At 33.2% G+C, this 19,315-nt stretch overlaps 2 protein-coding genes across 4 annotated transcripts in view; one reads left to right on the top strand and one right to left on the bottom strand.

Annotated features, from left to right (window-relative positions):
* The first annotated feature begins 640 nt into the window (after positions 1-640).
* Positions 641-5,792, top strand: LOC129800246 (odorant receptor 67d-like). The gene is made up of 3 exons (XM_055844514.1): positions 641-1,101; positions 4,602-5,018; positions 5,075-5,792. Exons 1-3 carry the CDS (start codon positions 641-643, stop codon positions 5,790-5,792), a joined length of 1,596 nt encoding a protein of 531 aa, XP_055700489.1.
* A 2,800-nt stretch (positions 5,793-8,592) lies between these two features.
* Positions 8,593-19,315, bottom strand: part of LOC129803847 (uncharacterized) — a 32,859-nt gene continuing 22,136 nt past the window's right edge. For all 3 annotated transcript variants that reach the window (XM_055850655.1, XM_055850656.1, XM_055850654.1), the window contains 4 exons: positions 15,220-15,687; positions 9,443-9,669; positions 9,239-9,358; positions 8,593-9,175 (listed from right to left, as the gene is read on the bottom strand). In XM_055850655.1, coding sequence (XP_055706630.1) covers positions 9,010-9,175; positions 9,239-9,358; positions 9,443-9,669; positions 15,220-15,687 — 981 coding nt within the window. In that variant the 3' untranslated portion in view covers positions 8,593-9,009. The remainder of the gene's footprint in view (positions 9,176-9,238; positions 9,359-9,442; positions 9,670-15,219; positions 15,688-19,315) is intronic.

Raw genomic sequence — 19,315 nt, 5'->3', positions numbered from 1 at the left:
AGTTGCATGCCATCGTCAAAATCTCAAGTTTGAAATGTAATATTTTAAATACAAATTGATTTTTTTATTCTTCTTCTGAAAGTGTTGCTTGGAACCTTGTAAAGAGTTTACCGTTTTATTTACTCTAAAATCACTCTTAATACATTTTAAAATGAATAAAAATAAAGACATAGCTTTGGTGCCCTATTTCGGCCACCTTCATTCTCATAGTTTCTTGCCCTTCGGGAATTCTTCCAATATATTTTCCCGTCATTTCGTTTGTCGAAGCTACATTTTTTTGTTATTCTTTTGCATTGTATAATCTCTAGAGTACGTAAAATCTAAAAGTTCCTTTAATATTCGAGGAACAAGAAATGTGGTCGAAATTGCAAGCTGGCCGGAATTTGGCACACTTACCCTACAGTATAAAACCAGCCTCATGCAGATTATTCCTTATTTTCTCTTTTACAGAAGCCTGGTTATACTAATCCACGCAGCGGGTGTATTTATTAGCCTATACGGTCTCAGTGAGACAAACTACTGTTGTCCCTTGTTCTACCGTATTCCTTCTTTTCTAATTTCTGACAAATATTCATCAAAATTGTACATCAGTATTATTTTTCACTATGTGGCACTATTTTTCATGGCCGAACTTATAACAATGGCCGATTCTATATTCTTCATAATCCTGGCATATTTTGTTGGAGAATTAGATTCACTCGAAGAAGTGATTTTAAGTCTGAATGATAGTGAAATTGTCAAGAAAGACTCACGCATATTTCTCCGCTATGTCTTTGGCTCTCATCGAAATATCTTATGGAACTTGAGGATCCTGCAGAAAATTTACTGGCAGCTCAACTTACAACTCATCTGCACCAACTTCGCCTACGTCTGTTTACTTCTTACCATGACGAGATTCCTCGATTCGCATTTAGTTACTTATTTGGCCCTTTTGGCGGCAACATCCCAGTTGTTTGTACTCTGTTTATTTGGCCAAATCCTTTGTAACCGTACAGAGGCTATTGGGGCCGCTCTCTACAACACTCATTGGTACGAAATGGAACTGAGGGAACAAACTGCCTTACTGATAATGATGGCATCAAGTCAGGAAGCTGTAGGATTGTCAGCTGGAGGGATCATGAATCTATCACTTAACACTTTTGTCAGTGTAAGTTTCTATTTAGTTTGAAAAACTTATATGGAAAAATCTAAGCAAGGTAGGGGAAGGCTTTCAGACCTTGCACATATTCCGCGTTCGAACACTTCATATTTTTCCAACATTCTTTTAATCACTTAGGGAAATCCGAAAAAGTTAAAATAACATTTCGGAAATGTTAATTTTTCCCAGCAGTATTGATCCGAAATCGGTGTAAATATTACCCTTTTTAGGTGTATTGGGGGTTAAAGTTACCCTTTTTCATGTTAATTTTACCCTTAAAAAGGTGTAAAATTAACATTAAAAAATGTTGATATATTTTTACACCTAAAAATTGTTAAAGTTATGAGGAAAAAAAGTTAATCGCACCCTCTTTTATTCTCAGTGATGAATCTGACCTAATAGCAAGAATCCAGAGTATGTGCAAGACTTGAGAGCCTGTCCCTATTGCACTGCTAAACTTTCAAATTTAACAAATATTTTTTCCTAGGTCTTAAGGACAGCATTTTCATATGCGGCTATCGTTTACGCGATAATGGATTGAAGACTAAATTAATCAATAGAATTTTACTATTTATTTAAACTCTACTTGTTTAACAGAAGAACATCAAAGTTAATTAATCTCGTTTTTAAAAAGAAACAAGTGGTGCTGATTTTTTTTTTCAGAATGTGCTTAAAATTTAGAAAAAATATTGAGAAATATATTAAACCTGTCATATGAAAAACTGGATTATTATATTTTTAAACATATTTTAAACAATGAGAAGGTAGTGTTAGATATTCAAAGTATATTTAGATACAAGCAATCAATGTGCAATAAAAATTGAAATATTGGGAAACTGTGCTAAATTTAGGAAATTTTGCAATATCCAACACTTGATATTTTTTCCCAAAATTCTACAAATTTTCTAGTAGTACAGTAATTCTATTATAGTTTCTAGAGATTGTACAATGTCAAAGATGGTCAAAAAAATAAATTCTGTGGAAAAATCATTGGATGAGTTCCAGAACGGCAAGGTACTTCGAAAAATGTCTTGCCATATATAGCATATAAAATAACATTAAGTAATTTAAACTTTGGAAAAACAAGTAATAAAAAAATCGAATTGTTTTGAAAATATTATATTTAAAACTTAGATCTTTGGAGTTTATAATGCAACATGACCAAAATTTGGCACAAATCCCCTAGATAGAGATATCAATAATTTTGAACGACTAGTTGCAATATAACAGAAATGACATGAGCTAATACTGTTTAAATGGATTTGGAGAAGAATCAGTTACTACCAAACCAAGCAATTCAATATAAAAGTTTTGATTTTGCATATAATGCAAATATGCACTACTTCTGTTAACAAATAAATGTGGCTTTTTATTGTTGAACAGAGTGTATCAATTTACTTATTCAAAGATATATTCGCCTTTAACTTTTTCAGGCTGAGTGCGACATCACAGTTTCCAAAAACCAAAAACCATTTTTGTCCCATTCGCTCTTAACCCTCTAACGGTGTTTTCTTTAATATGCGAAAAAAAAGTTCTAAAACAATGTTTTCTAGGATAATTATGCTCCAATAAAGTCGAAAGAACCATCCATTCTTCATTATCTTTTTTAGTTTAGGCGCTAGGTGAGAAAATATAAAATTTTTTTGAAACTGTTTTTGCTTCTAAAATTCACATTTTTAGTTTTTCAAATTTTTTAAATAAAATATACAAAGTAGAATGACATATCTTTCAGTAAAAAATAAATTTATTTTAGTAAGATAACTTTAAATCTGTATTTTTATGGAAATTGGAAATGGGTTTTTTTGCACAACTATTTTTTGTTGCTTTTTCTCTGATCTGTCACACAAAACTGGGAATAGCAACAAAACGAAGAGTCAAAATGAGTTCAAACTTTCAAGAGATGTTTATAAGACTATTACCGAGGACACCATAGCACTTTTAAATAAATAAAACCTTTATTGTCGCTGTAAATGTGATTTTTGTGAGGACCGCCTGGAGTCGGTCTTACCCGTTAGAGGGTTAAGCCTGCTTTTAAACGAGGGTATTTTAACAATGCACCGGCGAGTCTTGGAAAATCTCCCCTTGAGGTTTGTGTCTGAGTGAAATCTCCCAGTTAGCTGTTATAATACTCCCATTTGTGTCTCGACTAAAATAGAAAGTCTAGTTGAATTTCTATTTTATTCCGAAACGTTTCGAACTTGGTTTGAGGTACGTGGTATTGGCAATAATTTAATGGAAGTCAAAGGGTTACCAAGTAAATATTAATGGTTGAAGAAAAATAAATGAAGAAAAATATTGTATCGAACTCATCTCACCGCAGGGTTTTATGATATGTTGTCAAGAATTTAAGGAAACATCGTCAGTTGCTTTACAATCTGAAAACGTTTTTGCTAATGAAGTTGCTTTACAATAGCTAATGCCTAGTTTTCCTTTATATAATTCATGATAGCTAGACTTTATGAAAACCTTAATCTTACTTTAGTACTCCTTGTGTTCTCTTGATAGCAATATTTCGTTTTTTGGAAATTTTACTCAACAGATCTTCTCCTCATGTTTTGTGGAACTGTAATTAAAAAATAGAGACATAATCTATTAGAATGAAAATTAAATTCACTAAACAATTTCACTGTAACACTAGGCATTTTTTTAAGATATCCTTGGTAAAAAGTGTGAAAACTCTTGAAAAATCTGCACGGACAACAGTTTATTATCAATAAAAAAAAGCTGATTGAGCTTTCGAAGAGTTATTTTTGTGCGCCAGAAGGTAGGCAATTTCCACTAAGAAAGCTCAGTACGATATTTTATGCGCCAGAAGATAGGCAATTGTCACTGAGAGAAAGTTCAGTGCGATATTTTGTGCGCATGAGAGTTGGAAAAATGACACGGCGGGAAATCTCAGTGAGATATTTTTATTTCGAAAGAACAGTTTCGAATCAAAAGTCCCCCCTATCAATTCCACCTAAAGAGTAAATACTTAAAAAATTTGCATTACACAACATGTGCTCTACTACATCAATTTTTTTTAATTTATTTATTTTGATGTACCGGGCTTTTATTGCCATTTTCTAGCCCCATCTAGGCTTACAAATTAAAAGAAGTTTTTCTTTGAATAATAGGTAAAAACCTTACCAAATTTTCTTCAGGGTAAATAAGGTGAGACCAGTGAAAACTTTCCCTTGTGAAAAATTCTCGCGATTCCAACAAATACCGAGGAATATTTAACATGAATTTTGGCTAATTTGCTTTGATGAATAGTTTAAGTGAAATTTAAAATTTATGAATCTCATTAGCGTCTTGTAATGTACTGCTATGTGTTAACGCAATGACGTATTATTGGTAAAAAGAGGGTAAAGAAATTTCCCATGCAAATTAAACTGCGCTTGTGGCTTTTCCCATTTACTGAATTATTAAAATAAAAAATCATATACTATAAATTTGTGACTTTAATTGTGATATTCATCAGTAGTGAAGTGTCCAACATGGGTGATTACATCGAGTGCTACACTGAGTATCTCAATTTTGAGAAATCCCTCAGATTTGCTCTGATGTGCTTAAATTTTTCTTTTATACCAAGGAATCTTTTTCGTGGACTTGAAAAGTTTCTCCATCCATTGATGCAAACTTACACTGTTATATCTTGCGTTTTTACCATGATGTACTTAGAACGAAATTTAATGGAATATGTCCTGGGTGTTGTGACGTTTGTTGGCGGACTTCAACTTTTAATAAAAACTGTGTCAATTGTTACACATTCTGATCAATTAGATACTCTATTTTCGTTTATTCGAAGAATTCATCAAGTTCACGAAATTGATTCGATTACTAAATCTGCCAACATTCATCTCGGGCTTATACTTCGTATCAGTAAAATCATTTTGAAGTAAAGTTTATAAGCATCTATCCATGAGAAAATTATATTTTTAATTGTTTAAATAGAATTATTATTCCAGTTTGGTTAATTAGCGGTTTGGGATTCATCTCCTACTTTATCTACATTGATTCAATGGCTCTTGCTGTTCCTGGAATAATCCCAGTACCAGGATCCAACAACATATATCTGCATATGCATCAACTACTGATCTTCACAATATCATCTGCAACATTTCTAATTGTTGATTCAACACTTATGATTATCGGATTCTACTTTATGGCCATTTTCAATATTTTCCGGGATATGATAAAATATTTGGATAATTCCGGCATTAATACTATCAAACAATACCTAACTGACATACAAAAATTCCATTTGGATATTCTAAACAAATTTCAATTATTCGACGAAATGTTCTTTTATGCCCTTGCAGTTCAACTTGCAACAAGCGTAGTTTTTATCTTGGTCATATTTTTCCTGCTACGTACTGCAGGTCTTCTCTTCGTTCCGCTTTTTGTCACAGTTTCAGGCCAGTTTTTCGCTGTTTGCTTATTTGGACAGCTTATATTTTCGAAAACCGAAATATTTTTTACTGAATTGTATCTGACTAAGTGGTACGAGTTTGATATCAGAGAGCAAAAGATGCTTCTACTAATGATGTACATTGCTCAGAGACCTTTTGGATTGAGAGCTGCAGGAATGTATGATATCAACTTGATTATGTTTATTAAAATCATAAAAGCTGGTATATCTTTTTGTGCCATTCTCTACACATTTAAATAATAGCAGCCAGGAAAGATTGAAAAGATTAATTTGATCAGTTGTAACCAATTGTAGTAATGCTATGCTTTGCTTTGACCATGTTTGAATATGGTAAAAACCGTAAAAACTAAGCTCTAATATGAAATGGCACTGCCTAAAAAAAATTAGAAATAAAAAATTAAATTTGTTCAGCAAGGATTGAAAAAATTGACCGGTACTCAATCTTGAACTTTAGAAGCAGCAATAACTTTCATGTAAGTGTTGCTCAGATTTTTGTAAGGGGAAGTGGGGCACCTTTGAAATTGTGATTTTTTTGGTGGCAGCCAAAATCCTGAAAGCCAAAATCCCGAAAACCAAAATCCCGAATGTTCAAAAAACTGAAAGGGATGAAATTTAATGGGGGAAAATGTTTAGAATAATTTTCCAAGGCACAGAAGATTTGCCTTTGCCTCCAGAAAGCGTGGGTGCAATCGTGGGAGTAGATATGATACTTTTAAGTATTCGGGATTTTGGCTTTCGGGCTTTTGGCCCATTCGGGATTTTGGCTTTCGGGATTTTGGCCCATTCGGGATTTTAGCTTTCGGGATTTTGGGATTCGGGATTTTGGCTTTCGGGATTTTGACCGGGACCTGATTTTTCACCTATGTTTAAGCGGAACTGAGCCATATCATAATGTAATTTAGCTTCTCAATGTGTTTCTGCACCTAAATTATATCACGATAAGGCTCAATTTTATTTAAAAATAGGTGAAAAATCCCACTTTCAAAGGTGCCCCACTTGCCCCTAAAGACTTAGGCTATTTTATTTACTGACTAAATTTAATCACTGTACCAATTGATTGATTTTATTTCGCTGAAGGGTTAATTAATAAAATATTAAATAAATACCTTTAAGCACTAAAAATTATAACTGAAGAATAAAATAAAACATAAAAAAATGTATTTTTAATTTAACAAACCATATACTATTAAATTCCTTTAATTAAAAGATTTTATTTAATACGATTCTCTTTATAAATTACCTTTTAGTCGGATAGAAATAGAAGAGCCGAATTCGGAAACTGTTCCAAATGGTAACGATTTTTTCCATTTTGTCCCTAATAATCAAAGTAGAATTAGGCTTTCAAGCTTCTCATTTTAGCTTCGATCACTTAATATTTTTTCCATATTTCTTTAATGAATATTACTTAAGTTTTTCAGGAAATATGTGACTTAAGACTGACTATTAAAATACATTGCTACTAGGTCAGATTTATTATACGAATTTCGGAAAAATATGAAGTTTTCGAAGCGAAAGTGTGGCGAAGCCTAGAAGCTTTCCTGTACTAAATTTTTATTTGTATATTGTTTATGCCATAAATTTATTATTTAATTCTTTTCGCTCTATAAGATAAATCAAAAATTTATACGTATTGATGAGTTTTGATAAAAATAATCCCATTTGGAATACGATTTGTATTAGGATTTCTAATCTATTTGGCCCAAAATTTTCCAAGTATTCAAAAGTATTTAAAAGTAAATTTAAGGAATTCGAAAACTTCGCGATACAATTTTTGGTTTTACTATTACACGTAGACTAACGAAAGAACTTGAACTAGGTCCTGACCGTCCCCATACAGTTATGCAAGAGTCTCTGCACCCATTGTTCATAATATTCATTGGCTTCAAACAAAAATCCCTTACAAAGTTTTAGTCCAGTTTGTGGGGCATAGTCTCCTTCATCATGGTACTGTTTGAAGATAACAATATTCATTGTTGTTTCTTTAGGTTTTCTTATACAGAACATAAAAGGAACGTGCTAGACCAGGAAATGTTTCGAAATTAAAAGTCTACCAGATTTTTATTTCATTTAAGGCACATATTGAGAGGTTATAACTAAAGCAACTCAAAGTGGAGAACAAATTTATCTGAAAAACAAAGCTCTAGAGGAGGTTTCCCCAGAACTGGAGTGCCCTTCATCGCCAGCCTCTCGGAGTAGAGCCCCCATTGCCCATTTCCAGGGAGCCACGAATCGATATTCCTCTCTGCTTTACGGTTAAAGGCCGACTGAGGAACCGATTCATATGCACCTTCGGGATAATCCATCGGGCGCTCATAACTCTGTCTATCGGAGATGTAGTACCCTGTGAAGTTAGTCGTTATAGCACCGCTCAGAGTCACCACCCAACTGAAGATTGGTGCCGTCAACTTAGCAGAACGGGCTTTTTCCCTTCAACTTTACTAGGTTCAACAGTCCTATTTACAGTACAAGGAAGAGGTACATTTCGAAATAAACCCGTTTAAAAGCAGACTTAGGACTCAAATAGACTGATCCTTGAGAATATCCTGTAAAATTTAGTACAAGTTCAACTGAAGTTTATCGTACACGAAGGGCTTATAATCATCGATTAAAGGTCCTTTGCATAAATCTTCCTAACCTAATCCTTTACTGCAAAAATTTACAGGCTAAATATTCTTGAGGATCGACCCGAATCTATTTGGACAATTAAGGTACTTTTCTTTTAAAACTTAAAAAAAGCTTCTGGGTATCTGGTAAGAATGGTTATCGAATATTTAATTTAAAATTCCAGGTCATAAATTTAATTGGATTACATTAGTAAAATATTCTTAATATAAACTACTGATCGGATACTTAGGTTTGAAGAATTGTTCTTAAGCAACTAGTCGCCACATCTTCTAGCACCCAGCCAGATTCCTCCGAGAAACCCAAGCCCAAACGTCCTTCTTCTCTGACGTTCTAAGCCGGACTGACTTTCTCGGTTCTCCAACTTATAGGTACAGTGATAAACCCAGATAAAGAAAATTAAAAGAAAAATGCAAAATTTTCCTAATATTTCTTCAATAAATCATTTTTATTGTGTATACTTCAATATATTTACAATTACATTTCATTCTCAACCAATCAATACTTCCATAACAATACTTCTTCAAATTAATTTATAAGATATAACAAAATATCTCATGACAATAGGAGTTATAAAATATAAAGACAAATGCTTAAAATGTTATAAAAAATCGTCTTCAAATTCTACTCAATTTTCAGCATACTTTGTGGAAATTACTTCCAAAATAAATTTTTTAGTACTAATTTTGAAAACTAAAAATCACTTTTTAAAAGCCATTGCGAAAAAATTGCAGAGGAAATCTATTCACAGATTTTTTTTGTATATTTTTGGATGACAAAATCCATCCCTGGTACAACTTTGATCGACATGCAGAACCATCTGGGCGGGGAGTCTTTAGATGTTCTTTCGGCGCTTCTTCATGATAAAGTCCTCCCATTGGGCAATCAAGCAGGGTGCCGAAGGAGCCTCTGTGGGGTCAACATCACAAAGCTGAGCCAGGGATAGAGCAGGACGCAGCTTTGTGTGATTGTGTCCATCCAATTTGGGGCTTGGGGTATTCCTGCAAATCACAAATTAAGTTACGTATCGGAAAATTGACTGAGAATTGTGGTATAATGGATACCTGGGTGAGAGACTAGAACTCGTAAGACTGTCGCATAGTTCACTGATGGATTTGGCTCCGTTCATTTTTCCAAAAGAACCGGACTCTTCATCTCGATCTGATCCATCATCAATGTCAAAACTGCAAAATAGAGAAGAATGAATTGTAAAGAATCTCAGCTAAATCGTCTCAAATCGGATATATAAAATTATTAGAAGATCTTACTCTTCGCCTTCATCAAGAAGGTCGGGATTTGATGCTCGCAAGTGAGACAGCTTACGAAGTTGCTTCAGCTCCACTTCGCGATTCTTCATTTCACGCAACTCCTTCTGTATCTTCTCTTCAACGGGAACGTAGCCTCGTCTAATAGGTCGCCCATTTTGATCACGTTCGATCACTGGAGGACTAGTCTTGGCCGTTGGTGAAATAAGTATAGGAGGCCCATTGTTGATCTGAAGAAAACATAATTTCTTAGTCTACAAGAAAGCTATACTAATCCTTGTTATACTTTCAGCAATTGTTTAGAAAAAATCTAGTCTATCTGTCAATCTTTCGCAAAGATCTTACTTATCAGTTGATCTTTCATAGTTAGTCCCAATATATAGATCATGCGCAAAGATGATGTAGATATGTCTATTGTCTATCTTTCATAAGGATCTTACTGAACTGTTAACTATTCATATAAACCTTATCCTTCTGTTGAACTTTCGCAGAGACCTTGCTGATCTGTTGGCCTTACATGAATCGTTCTAATTCCAGTTTATAAATCAAACGCAAAAGATGATGTAGATCTGTATATCTATCATAAGGATTTTGAGGAACTGTCAACTGTTCGTAAGAACCTAGTGTTCGTAAGAACCTTTCATAAATTTTGTACAAAAATTGAACAGGCGCTAATGATAACTTTCCAAAGCACATAAAATTTCCCTTTGTCCTAACAGGAGATACTGATATCTTCCAAAAATACAGAAAATTTCCCTTAGCCCCAAACAGGAAATACTGATAATTAGAGCTTGAAGTTCGACTTTAAACTCAGACTCGAGGCGCATAGCGCCCTTAAACCCATAAAACAGCAATTCTATTATTTTATTGGTTGATATCTTGAATCTTGTGTATAAAGTATGGCAGAAGAAATGTTCAATTTTTGTGCAAAATGTATGAAAGACAAAATGTGAAATACGAAATGGTAAAATACGAAATGTAGAAGTTTCCGCAATACGAAATGTGCAATACGAATATGTAAAATACGAAATCTAAAATACGAAGTTCCCGCAAACCCTGTTACGAAGATCTTGCTGATCTGACGATCTCTATTAGATCGTTTCGATTTAATGATCAGTCGTAGAGTTCAAATTTATAGATTTTACATAAGGATCATGCCAATCTATTTCACCTGTTATCTCTTACGTACAGTTCGAAAAAGCTTAAAATCTAGAATCTCTATCGAATGAGAGGTATACTAGCCTCGTTTACAAATAGAATATAAGTAGCAAATTGGTTGGTCGCAGCCGGAATGAAGCATTGAATATCACTATTTTAGCTTATTGGTTCCAATCTTTCTCATACAGCTCAGCATCATCTACTTATCTTCTTTAAAAACTAGAGGAACTTTTCGAGCTTTTATTGAATCAAAAAAATCAATGCTAATCTTTAGTTTTTAATGCGACCTTTACGAGAACCAATATGATATTACCCTTCTGGGCCTTCTGGGTAGGTTTGTAAAGACGATTGCTCAAACTAAAATGTCGTATATCGAACATCAGAAATTAACAATTAGCTTCTAGAATTTTTCTCAGAATTCGTTTTTACGTTTTGCGTAATGTGAGAATCCCTACTGTCACTTTTCTGTATTGTCAACACGTCTTGCATAATGAGTAGGGGAATAAACAGATTGTAAAGGACTTGCTGAAGATTACTAAATGACTAATATTGACTGCACATATTTTTCAGTCCACACGTTTCCCAGATCAATACTTTGATGTAGAAATTTGTGTAATTATTCCTTATTACTATCATCCTGTTATGTAAAATTTATGAGTATTATATTAAAAATAAAACTCCAATAATTTCCCAAGAGAAACAACATGTGATTCTATCTATGCTCTAGTAGAGTATCCTTTGAAGTTATTTTTTTTGTATAACAAAAAATGCTTCTCACTCAAAGGGGTATATATAGAGCACAATATTAACAACACTTAATATCCTTAAGTTGTTAAGTTACCTTGGTAACTTTTTAATCCGGAAAAATGGAATGGTTAGAAAAAATATATGGGCACCGGAACCGGAGTTCGTCGGGGAAATTTGGAGTTAAGGAAGACATCGACTCTTTTCATGAACTCATAGAGTAACTCCAAATTTCCCCGACGAACTGCGGTGCCCATATATTCTATTGTCTACGTCGGTTTTTTTATATTGGTTAGAAAAAATGTTTAAAACTCTACTAGCGGAACCAAATTTTGAGATATTTTTTTTTAATCTTGCAGTTCTGGGTCACTTCAAGGACATTGAGATATCTTCTTGAGGAACCAGATACGACATAGGATTTATTTTCCAAACTATATTCTCACTGTTTCCCTGATATTGTGTCGCTATTAATTTTTTTACAATTGTCAATGAGCAGTCGCACTCCTGAGAATTATTTTTATAATTTTTACGTTTCTGGGATATGGCCAACTGCTGCTGAAAAACTTTGCTAGGTCACCATTTAGTAATAATTTCAAACCCTTGGATTAAAATTTGCGTAAGATCAAGGGAAGGAATTAGATTATTTGAGAGTTAGTCGACGAGAAAATTGCTAAAGCCATGAAATATTGTCTCTTTTATTTGTCAAGTAAGTAAAGTTTTGAGGAACACTGCATTGTATTAATCCTTATTATTCCAATATATTCCAAATTTTTGATTCTTTTAATGATTCAATGCGATATTTTCGTGATTCCTAATTGTTCTATTTGTGACTATATTTATTCTTGTGTTCGAATTCTGCGAATCTTAAATATTGATGTATTCTTATGAGGTATGATTTAAAATTGGAATAAGGTTGCATTGGATTCTTGGGAATCTATATATAATTTAGTCAGTTTCTTATATTAAATAAAAAAATATCACAAGTTGTTCCATGAATTCTGATAGATAAATGTATCGGAATTTCTAGCTTCGATAACCCCTTAGAACAGATTGAATTTATCAAAATTTCAATAAATAAAAACAGATATTTTTAGGTCAAGAATAAGGTTAAAGAATATAGAATATGTATGGATATTTTACAGAAAGAATACCAACATTTTATGAAATTTGATCGGTTTCACTTTCAAATATAGGGTAAAATGAGGTAATTTGGAACCATTCATAATTTGGGACATTTGAGACTTTCTCATTGTTTCAGATGAGCAAAGAAAAAACAAAGATCGCGAAATAGAAGAAAAAGGCGATTAAGCAGAACAGAAACAGCTCTTTTTCCTTTTGAGTTTCTAAAACTGTGAGAAAATCTCAAATGTCCCAAATTGTAAATGGTTCCAAATTGCCCCACTTTACCCTAATTAAAAGATTTTTAAATTTATAATAATATTTAACTTTTTGCAAATTGTAATATTATTTCACAGTTAACATAACAAAATTTTTCTTACAATTATGATAAATTCTTATAATGCTATTAGTCACAAAACAGTTGCAATATATGATGTCTCTTTTTATGTCTGTTCCTTATTCACGTAAAGATAATTTCTTCTAATTGCCTTTAAAGACCTTGAGGAAGATTTAGTGAACAACATAATAATTAGTTTTAATAACAGATTCTAAAACTATCTATCTCGTATTCCGCAATCTTTTAACCGTTAATCGACATATGGCAAAAATGTATCATGCAATTTTTCATTTCATTTATTTAAAGATTATCCTTTAATCTCAGAATAAATAAATTAAATTAAATTATAAAATAATAAAAAAAATAATTTTTTTAATGTTTTCAGAAATATATTACAAAAATAAATAATTAAAAAAAGTTATGCAATTTTAAGAAGAAAAATTATTGCACCAAAATAGTGGTTGGGAGGGTAGGGCAGGTAACGCATTCACGATTTTAGAAAAGAAATTTTATTGCGTTTTGATCCGTTCGAAATTGTATCATTCATACTCGCTACCAGAATTTGATTCTCCAAAAGTGTCTCGGCTAAAAGTTGATTACCCAAGTAACATTTTCTTCTCTATACAATTCATTAAGTCAGACATTATAGAACAAAAATTCTTAATTCTCTTATAGCGGTCTTGTTTCTGTCCCTGTGACTACATAAAGTGGCGCACTCTTAAGGGACTTAAATTTTACATAAAGATTGCGGTAAAATGTACCGTAGATGCGGGTGATTTTGCTCCCCTACTGTTCATAAACTTTTCTTTATTTTTAATGTGCGAGAATGGTCTTTATCGATCAGGCGTGGCTGACCATTCTTAAGTGTTAGAATTAAGGAAAAGCTTACGAAAAGAAATGGGGCAAAGTCACCGGCACTTACAGTACCTCATACCGAACAGTTTCGCCCATATTAATAAGCCATTGATTTTCTCTTTAAAAGCTTTCAACGACGTTGTTTTAGGCTGTCTACACATTAGACAAATTATTGAAATAATAGCATTTCAAAGTGACATTGAAAAGAAACTTCAATATTGAAGCGAATATTGAAACCAATATTTCAATAATTGCCTACACACTGAACAAATTGACTTCAATATTAAAACTTCAATATTAAAAACACCAGTCTAGTCAGGGATTCACAGATCTTCTGGGATTTTCTTGTATATTATGTTAAAAACACTTCAGATACTTTCTGTGGTCAGAGGATTCCTGGAGCTTCCTCCAGAAATCCCAGATCTTCTGGGATTTTTTTTTGAATATTATGTCTAAAACCAGTTAGATACTTTCTGTGGTCAGAGGATTCCTGCAGATTCCTCCAGAAATCCCAGATCTTCTGGGATTTTCTTGTAGATTATGTCAAAAACACTTCAGGTACTTTTTGTGGTCAGAGGATTCCTGGAGCTTCCTCCAGAAAATCCTAGATCTTCTGGGATTTTCTTGTATATTATGTCAAAAACGCTTCACATTGGAAACAAAAGCCAAATAAAATTAATAACTTGAATATAAATAAGCATAATAATAATTATACTTATATAAAGTGCTTTGGGCATAATGAACAAGAAAATCCCAGAAGATCTGGGATTTCCTGGAGGAAGCTCCAGGAATCCTCTGACCACAGAAGGTATCTGAATTGTTTTGTGCATAATATTCAAGAAAATACCAGAAGTTCTGAGACTTTTTGGAGGAAGCAGGTGATTAGTGCTGACCAATATGGGTTCTTGAAGAGATTGAACAAAATATACAACCAAATTCCAAGAATCTGGGATTTTCTGGAGGAAGCAGGAGAAATGTGTCTTGACTTGGATTTTGATCTTGGATGTGTTTTCATTCATGAACAAGGAAAATCCAGCAGTTCTGTGTTGTTCTGAAGGAAGAAAATTCCTGACCATTAAAAATATTGAAGAAAATATCAAATCAATTTGATATTTAGAATTTCTTTGAAATTTTATGTCAATGTGACTTTGAAATTTTTTATTGACATAATTTGGCCTAGTTTGTAGCCATTCAAAATAATGAAATAAGATATTGAATAAAATGTTCCATATTAAAACAAATATTTCAATATTTGCCTCCAGACTGGATAATTTTCTTCAATATTAAAACATTTATGTCAATATATCTTTGCAATGTGAAGGCAATCCTTGTCAATATTTGATATTGAAAAGAAATATTTCAATAAATTATTTCTAATGTATAGCCAGCTTTACTCTAGTTTGACCCTAGGTTTGACCTTTGTTTGGTATTCACAAGAAACAAGATTCTATTATTGTGTATGTATATATCGTTTGATTTTTTAAATATTGACAATCTTGCCCTTGTGCTCTCTATGACCTCACGTTCAAGGGCGTGAATTTCCGGATAAATTCTGGTACTTCCTCACCTTTTTATCGACGGGAAACGTCTGCTGGTTCGCATTCATTCTCCCACGGGACGCAATGAAGCGCTGCATTAAGCCCCGCCGCTGATTGGGTGTTGGCTGGAAGATCTGTGGCGTGGACATTGTCCGCGTGAGCATTTCCGGAATGCGTGGACCCTGGTGCAAATTGGTCTGATTGCGCGGCACAAAGGTAAATGCCGTGGGGGTGCGATTGAAGGGTTGAGCTGACTTTGGCCCAGAACTTTTGTCCTCCTCTTCAGCTGGGGCACCGTTCACGGGGCTCGAAGATGTTGTGGAGATACCTGAATCATCCGCAAGGGCTACAACGGGAGACTTCGGCGACTGAATGCGCGTTGCAGCTGCTCTCAATTCTCTCTCGCGTCTGACAACTTCGTTAATTTCTTCCTGGATCCTCCGCAGTGGATCTTCCCGTCTCTCTTTTATGTCAATCAAGGGAGGAACTATCGGACTCTGTATTTGGAGGATACAAAATTTATTAGCAAGTTGAATAAACTTATTTTCTTCAATTTACAAAATTATGCACAACACAGCTTTCCAGTGGAGATTTTATTATTTTTTTTTTGACTCATTAAAACCCCAGAGAGATCAATCAATTTCTCAAATTTACAGCTCATCTCTCGTGAAGCATCAAGTCAGGAATTATCTGGTAACTATAATATGTATATTTGCAATTTGTCAAGCTCATGCAATCACCCGGCAAATTAAATCTCTTGCAAGGTATCAATTATGTTCAAAAATTTTCAAATCCATCACCTGGCGCAATGTTACTGGGGGAATATTACAATAGTTTTACCTCATTAACCCAGAAAAGATTGGAAATTGATTGAAAGAAGAGACACAGTTTAGAAAATGTTAGTTGTGAAGAGAGGAGAAAGATAGCCAAATGGTACCATTCTTCAATTACTCACATTTGTGCGGGAAATTGGGTGAAATTTTTCTATCTATAATGTTTTACATGAGTTTTTTTTTCAATCTTGTTCCACTTTTGTCACTGGCAGAAGAAAGTACAAGAGGGGAATTGTTGTCAATGTTATTTAGAATAAGAATACAGCAAGTCATTCCTAATAGGTAAACAGAAGAGAAAGAATAGAAGAAGAATACAAGTAAATCTTAGCTGGAAGAACAAAGTCGTTAGAAACTTTTCTGGAGAGAAACTGATTCTCATTTTTGTTTGTAAGCACTTGAGATTTTATATGCACGAAAGTTTTTCGTGACAAGTGCCTTATTTAAAATTTAATATTATTCTCTATAAAAGTCTCGTGTATAGCGTATTGCATCACGATAGGTAGGAAATTTAGAGATTTGAATGTGGATGTGGATGACAGACAACGCTAAGACGGTGATGGACTTCAAGAGGGCTTAAACTGAGCAATAATTCTTCACAGTGAAAACGATATCTTTAAGTGTTTATTCTGCTTTTTTTTAAGAAAACATATTTTTATTTGAGAATTATTATAGTCTAATGAGAGCGTCTTGTCATATTTTATGCTAAATTCGGTCTTAGAATGAACTGATACTTTACTAAATTTTACAGGAATATCAACATTAGGGAAGCTACTAATTAATTTTATCCTTTTATTCGCACTTTTAATGTAAATTTATTTAAAATCAATATTTCTCTACAAAATTAGGTCTAATATAAGCTCTTTCTATTGGCGAAGAATTGTTAAGATCGTTTGGCTGATTTATCGGTGGGTTCAAATCGGTTGAGAACCGGTAAAGGCTAAACGCTGCGAAAGGAATTTTGGAGGCTTTGGAGGTATAGCATCTAAGTAACGAGTTTGAGGATTTTTTTAAATGGACCCCTGGATTTTTAACCCCTTTTTTAAATGGAACTGATCCTTATCTTAATATAAATCAGATTCACAATTAATTTGTAAAGCTAAATTATATCATGTCAAGGTCCAGTTCCATTGAAAACAGAAGAAAAATGCTCTATTTCAAAGTAACCTAATTTAAAGGTTCCCGATATCCCCCTATTCCTTACCGATTTAGTCCTATGCAATAGAGTTATTAATGAAAGTCTTTAGGCGAAAAATCTTTCATAAAGTCTTAAAGTTAGTTAAAAATAATTATATTCGGCGAATTAAAATATTTTGTATAATGGTTGTGCTATATGGTATTTTGGTTTAAGTCTACATTTATGTAGGGGAAGTCCTTGAGGTTGCACACCTATTCTGGCTTCGAATATTTCATATTTTTCCTATATTTCTTTACTGAATCTTAGTTTAAAGATAGTGTGAGTCCATTCAATAGTAAGCATTTGAAGCTTACAAAGCCACTCCACAGCCAAGCTAAAACTTGCCGCTTTAGCGCTGACTGTTCTACTATTTCGAATTTCAGTATTCTTGACACTTCAATAGTCAACAACGTCAACCACAAGGTGTAAACACTTGCTACAAAAAGTGAATATTTGAGTAGTTTTGTGGAATTTCAGGATGAAAGAACGTTTGAATTGCAAATTCATTAAAATAAATGTAATGAGCCTACTTCAAGTGAAAGTTCCAACGGGTTTTTAGGTAAGTTCTCTCTGATATACCTGTGAATCGGTACAGAAAAAACCTCAACCGAAGAAAAGTCTTAAATCAGGAAGGTAGTATTGAACATAGGGAGTATGTGCGAAACCTTAAACACATCCCCTGCATTACTTTAAACTGTCTTAATATCTTAACATGACGGAAACATTTCAGAAAACTTTCTCTGAGGATAAGTAAGTTAAGAGCAAATGATTTACTAGATTTTGAAAAATTACTTAACAATTTAAAGACGAGAGGGTCAAAAATTGGGCATCAGAAAAAATATTTTTTTCTGACTTTTAGAGGAAAACACAACTTTAAAAGGTCATAGGAAAAATTTCAGTTTTGGGTTACCAAAATTGTTTGCTTTATCTTAGGCATTATGGATCTTGCAAAACTAGACTATAGACACTCTTTCATAAAATCAAAATCTTTAGCTTCAAAACGGCTTTACAGAATACCACGAAGCATTCTTAGGCTAGAAGTTTGGCCTAGTTCCCAAGTTCGAAGTGGTTCGAAGGCACCGCGCTCTCCCCTTAGTCTCTTAGGAAAAATAAAAGAAATTCACATTATTCGAAGGCATGTATGTTCGAAGGAACAGTACTTTCCCTAGTCTAATTCTTATTCAAATTTTTCTAAAAAAGTATTGACTGATAACAATTTAGAGAAGTTAAGCCATCGATCTGGAAGCCTCAGATCTGAAGCTTGTATAAGTCGATGTCTCTTAACGTTTGGCTTATAGTTCGGTAACATAATAACATTGCACGACAAAATAAAATTTAGGGGAAAGTACTTTCCCTTCGAACGTTCATGCCTTCGAATAATGTGAATTTTCTTTTATTTTTCCTAAGAAAATTACACATTTCTGTTAAATATTACTTATATTATTATCAATTTTTATAATTGTGGAGCTCAGAGGCAAAATGACACATATCCTATGGCTAAAGCATAGGATATGTGTCATTTTGCCTCTGAGCTCCACAATTATGTGATAAACAAGTCAAAGTATCTTAAGAAAATAAAAGAGATTTCACATTATTCGAAGGCATGAACGTTCGAAGGGAGAGTACTTTCCCCTACTATTTAAAATGCTCTAATTTTTCTTTTCAATAGACATTTTTATCATAATGCATCTATCTATTTTATGTTCTTTCTTTCCTCTAAATGTTTCCATAAATTTAATACAATTGTTTTAACTATAAACATTTCAGTCACAAAAAATATTTGGTGATTAACTTTTGTGAAAATATTTCGAATCTTGCAATTCGGTTTCTAAAAAAACTATCTAAAAATTCCCATAATGAATATTAGAAGTGGAAATGTAGGAAACCATAATTTTGTATAACCTGAGAGAAATATTGTAAGCTCAACGTGAGCTTCTTATGTAAATTCTTGAAGTTCATTTTTATTGTGTTTTTTTTTCGGTGCTATTTTTGTTTCATGTCTTTTATGTTGAGGTAGATTCTTGTGGTTTCGATTGCAATCATTGGAACACTATGGCAAAACGGTGCTTTATTTTTTCCGCCTTTTCTTGCGATTTACTAATGTATTAGTCAATAATG

This window comes from Phlebotomus papatasi, chromosome 2, assembly GCF_024763615.1.
Source record: "Phlebotomus papatasi isolate M1 chromosome 2, Ppap_2.1, whole genome shotgun sequence".
NCBI classification, from domain to species: Eukaryota; Metazoa; Arthropoda; class Insecta; order Diptera; family Psychodidae; genus Phlebotomus; species Phlebotomus papatasi.
This window is presented reverse-complemented; position numbering and strand designations above follow the sequence as displayed.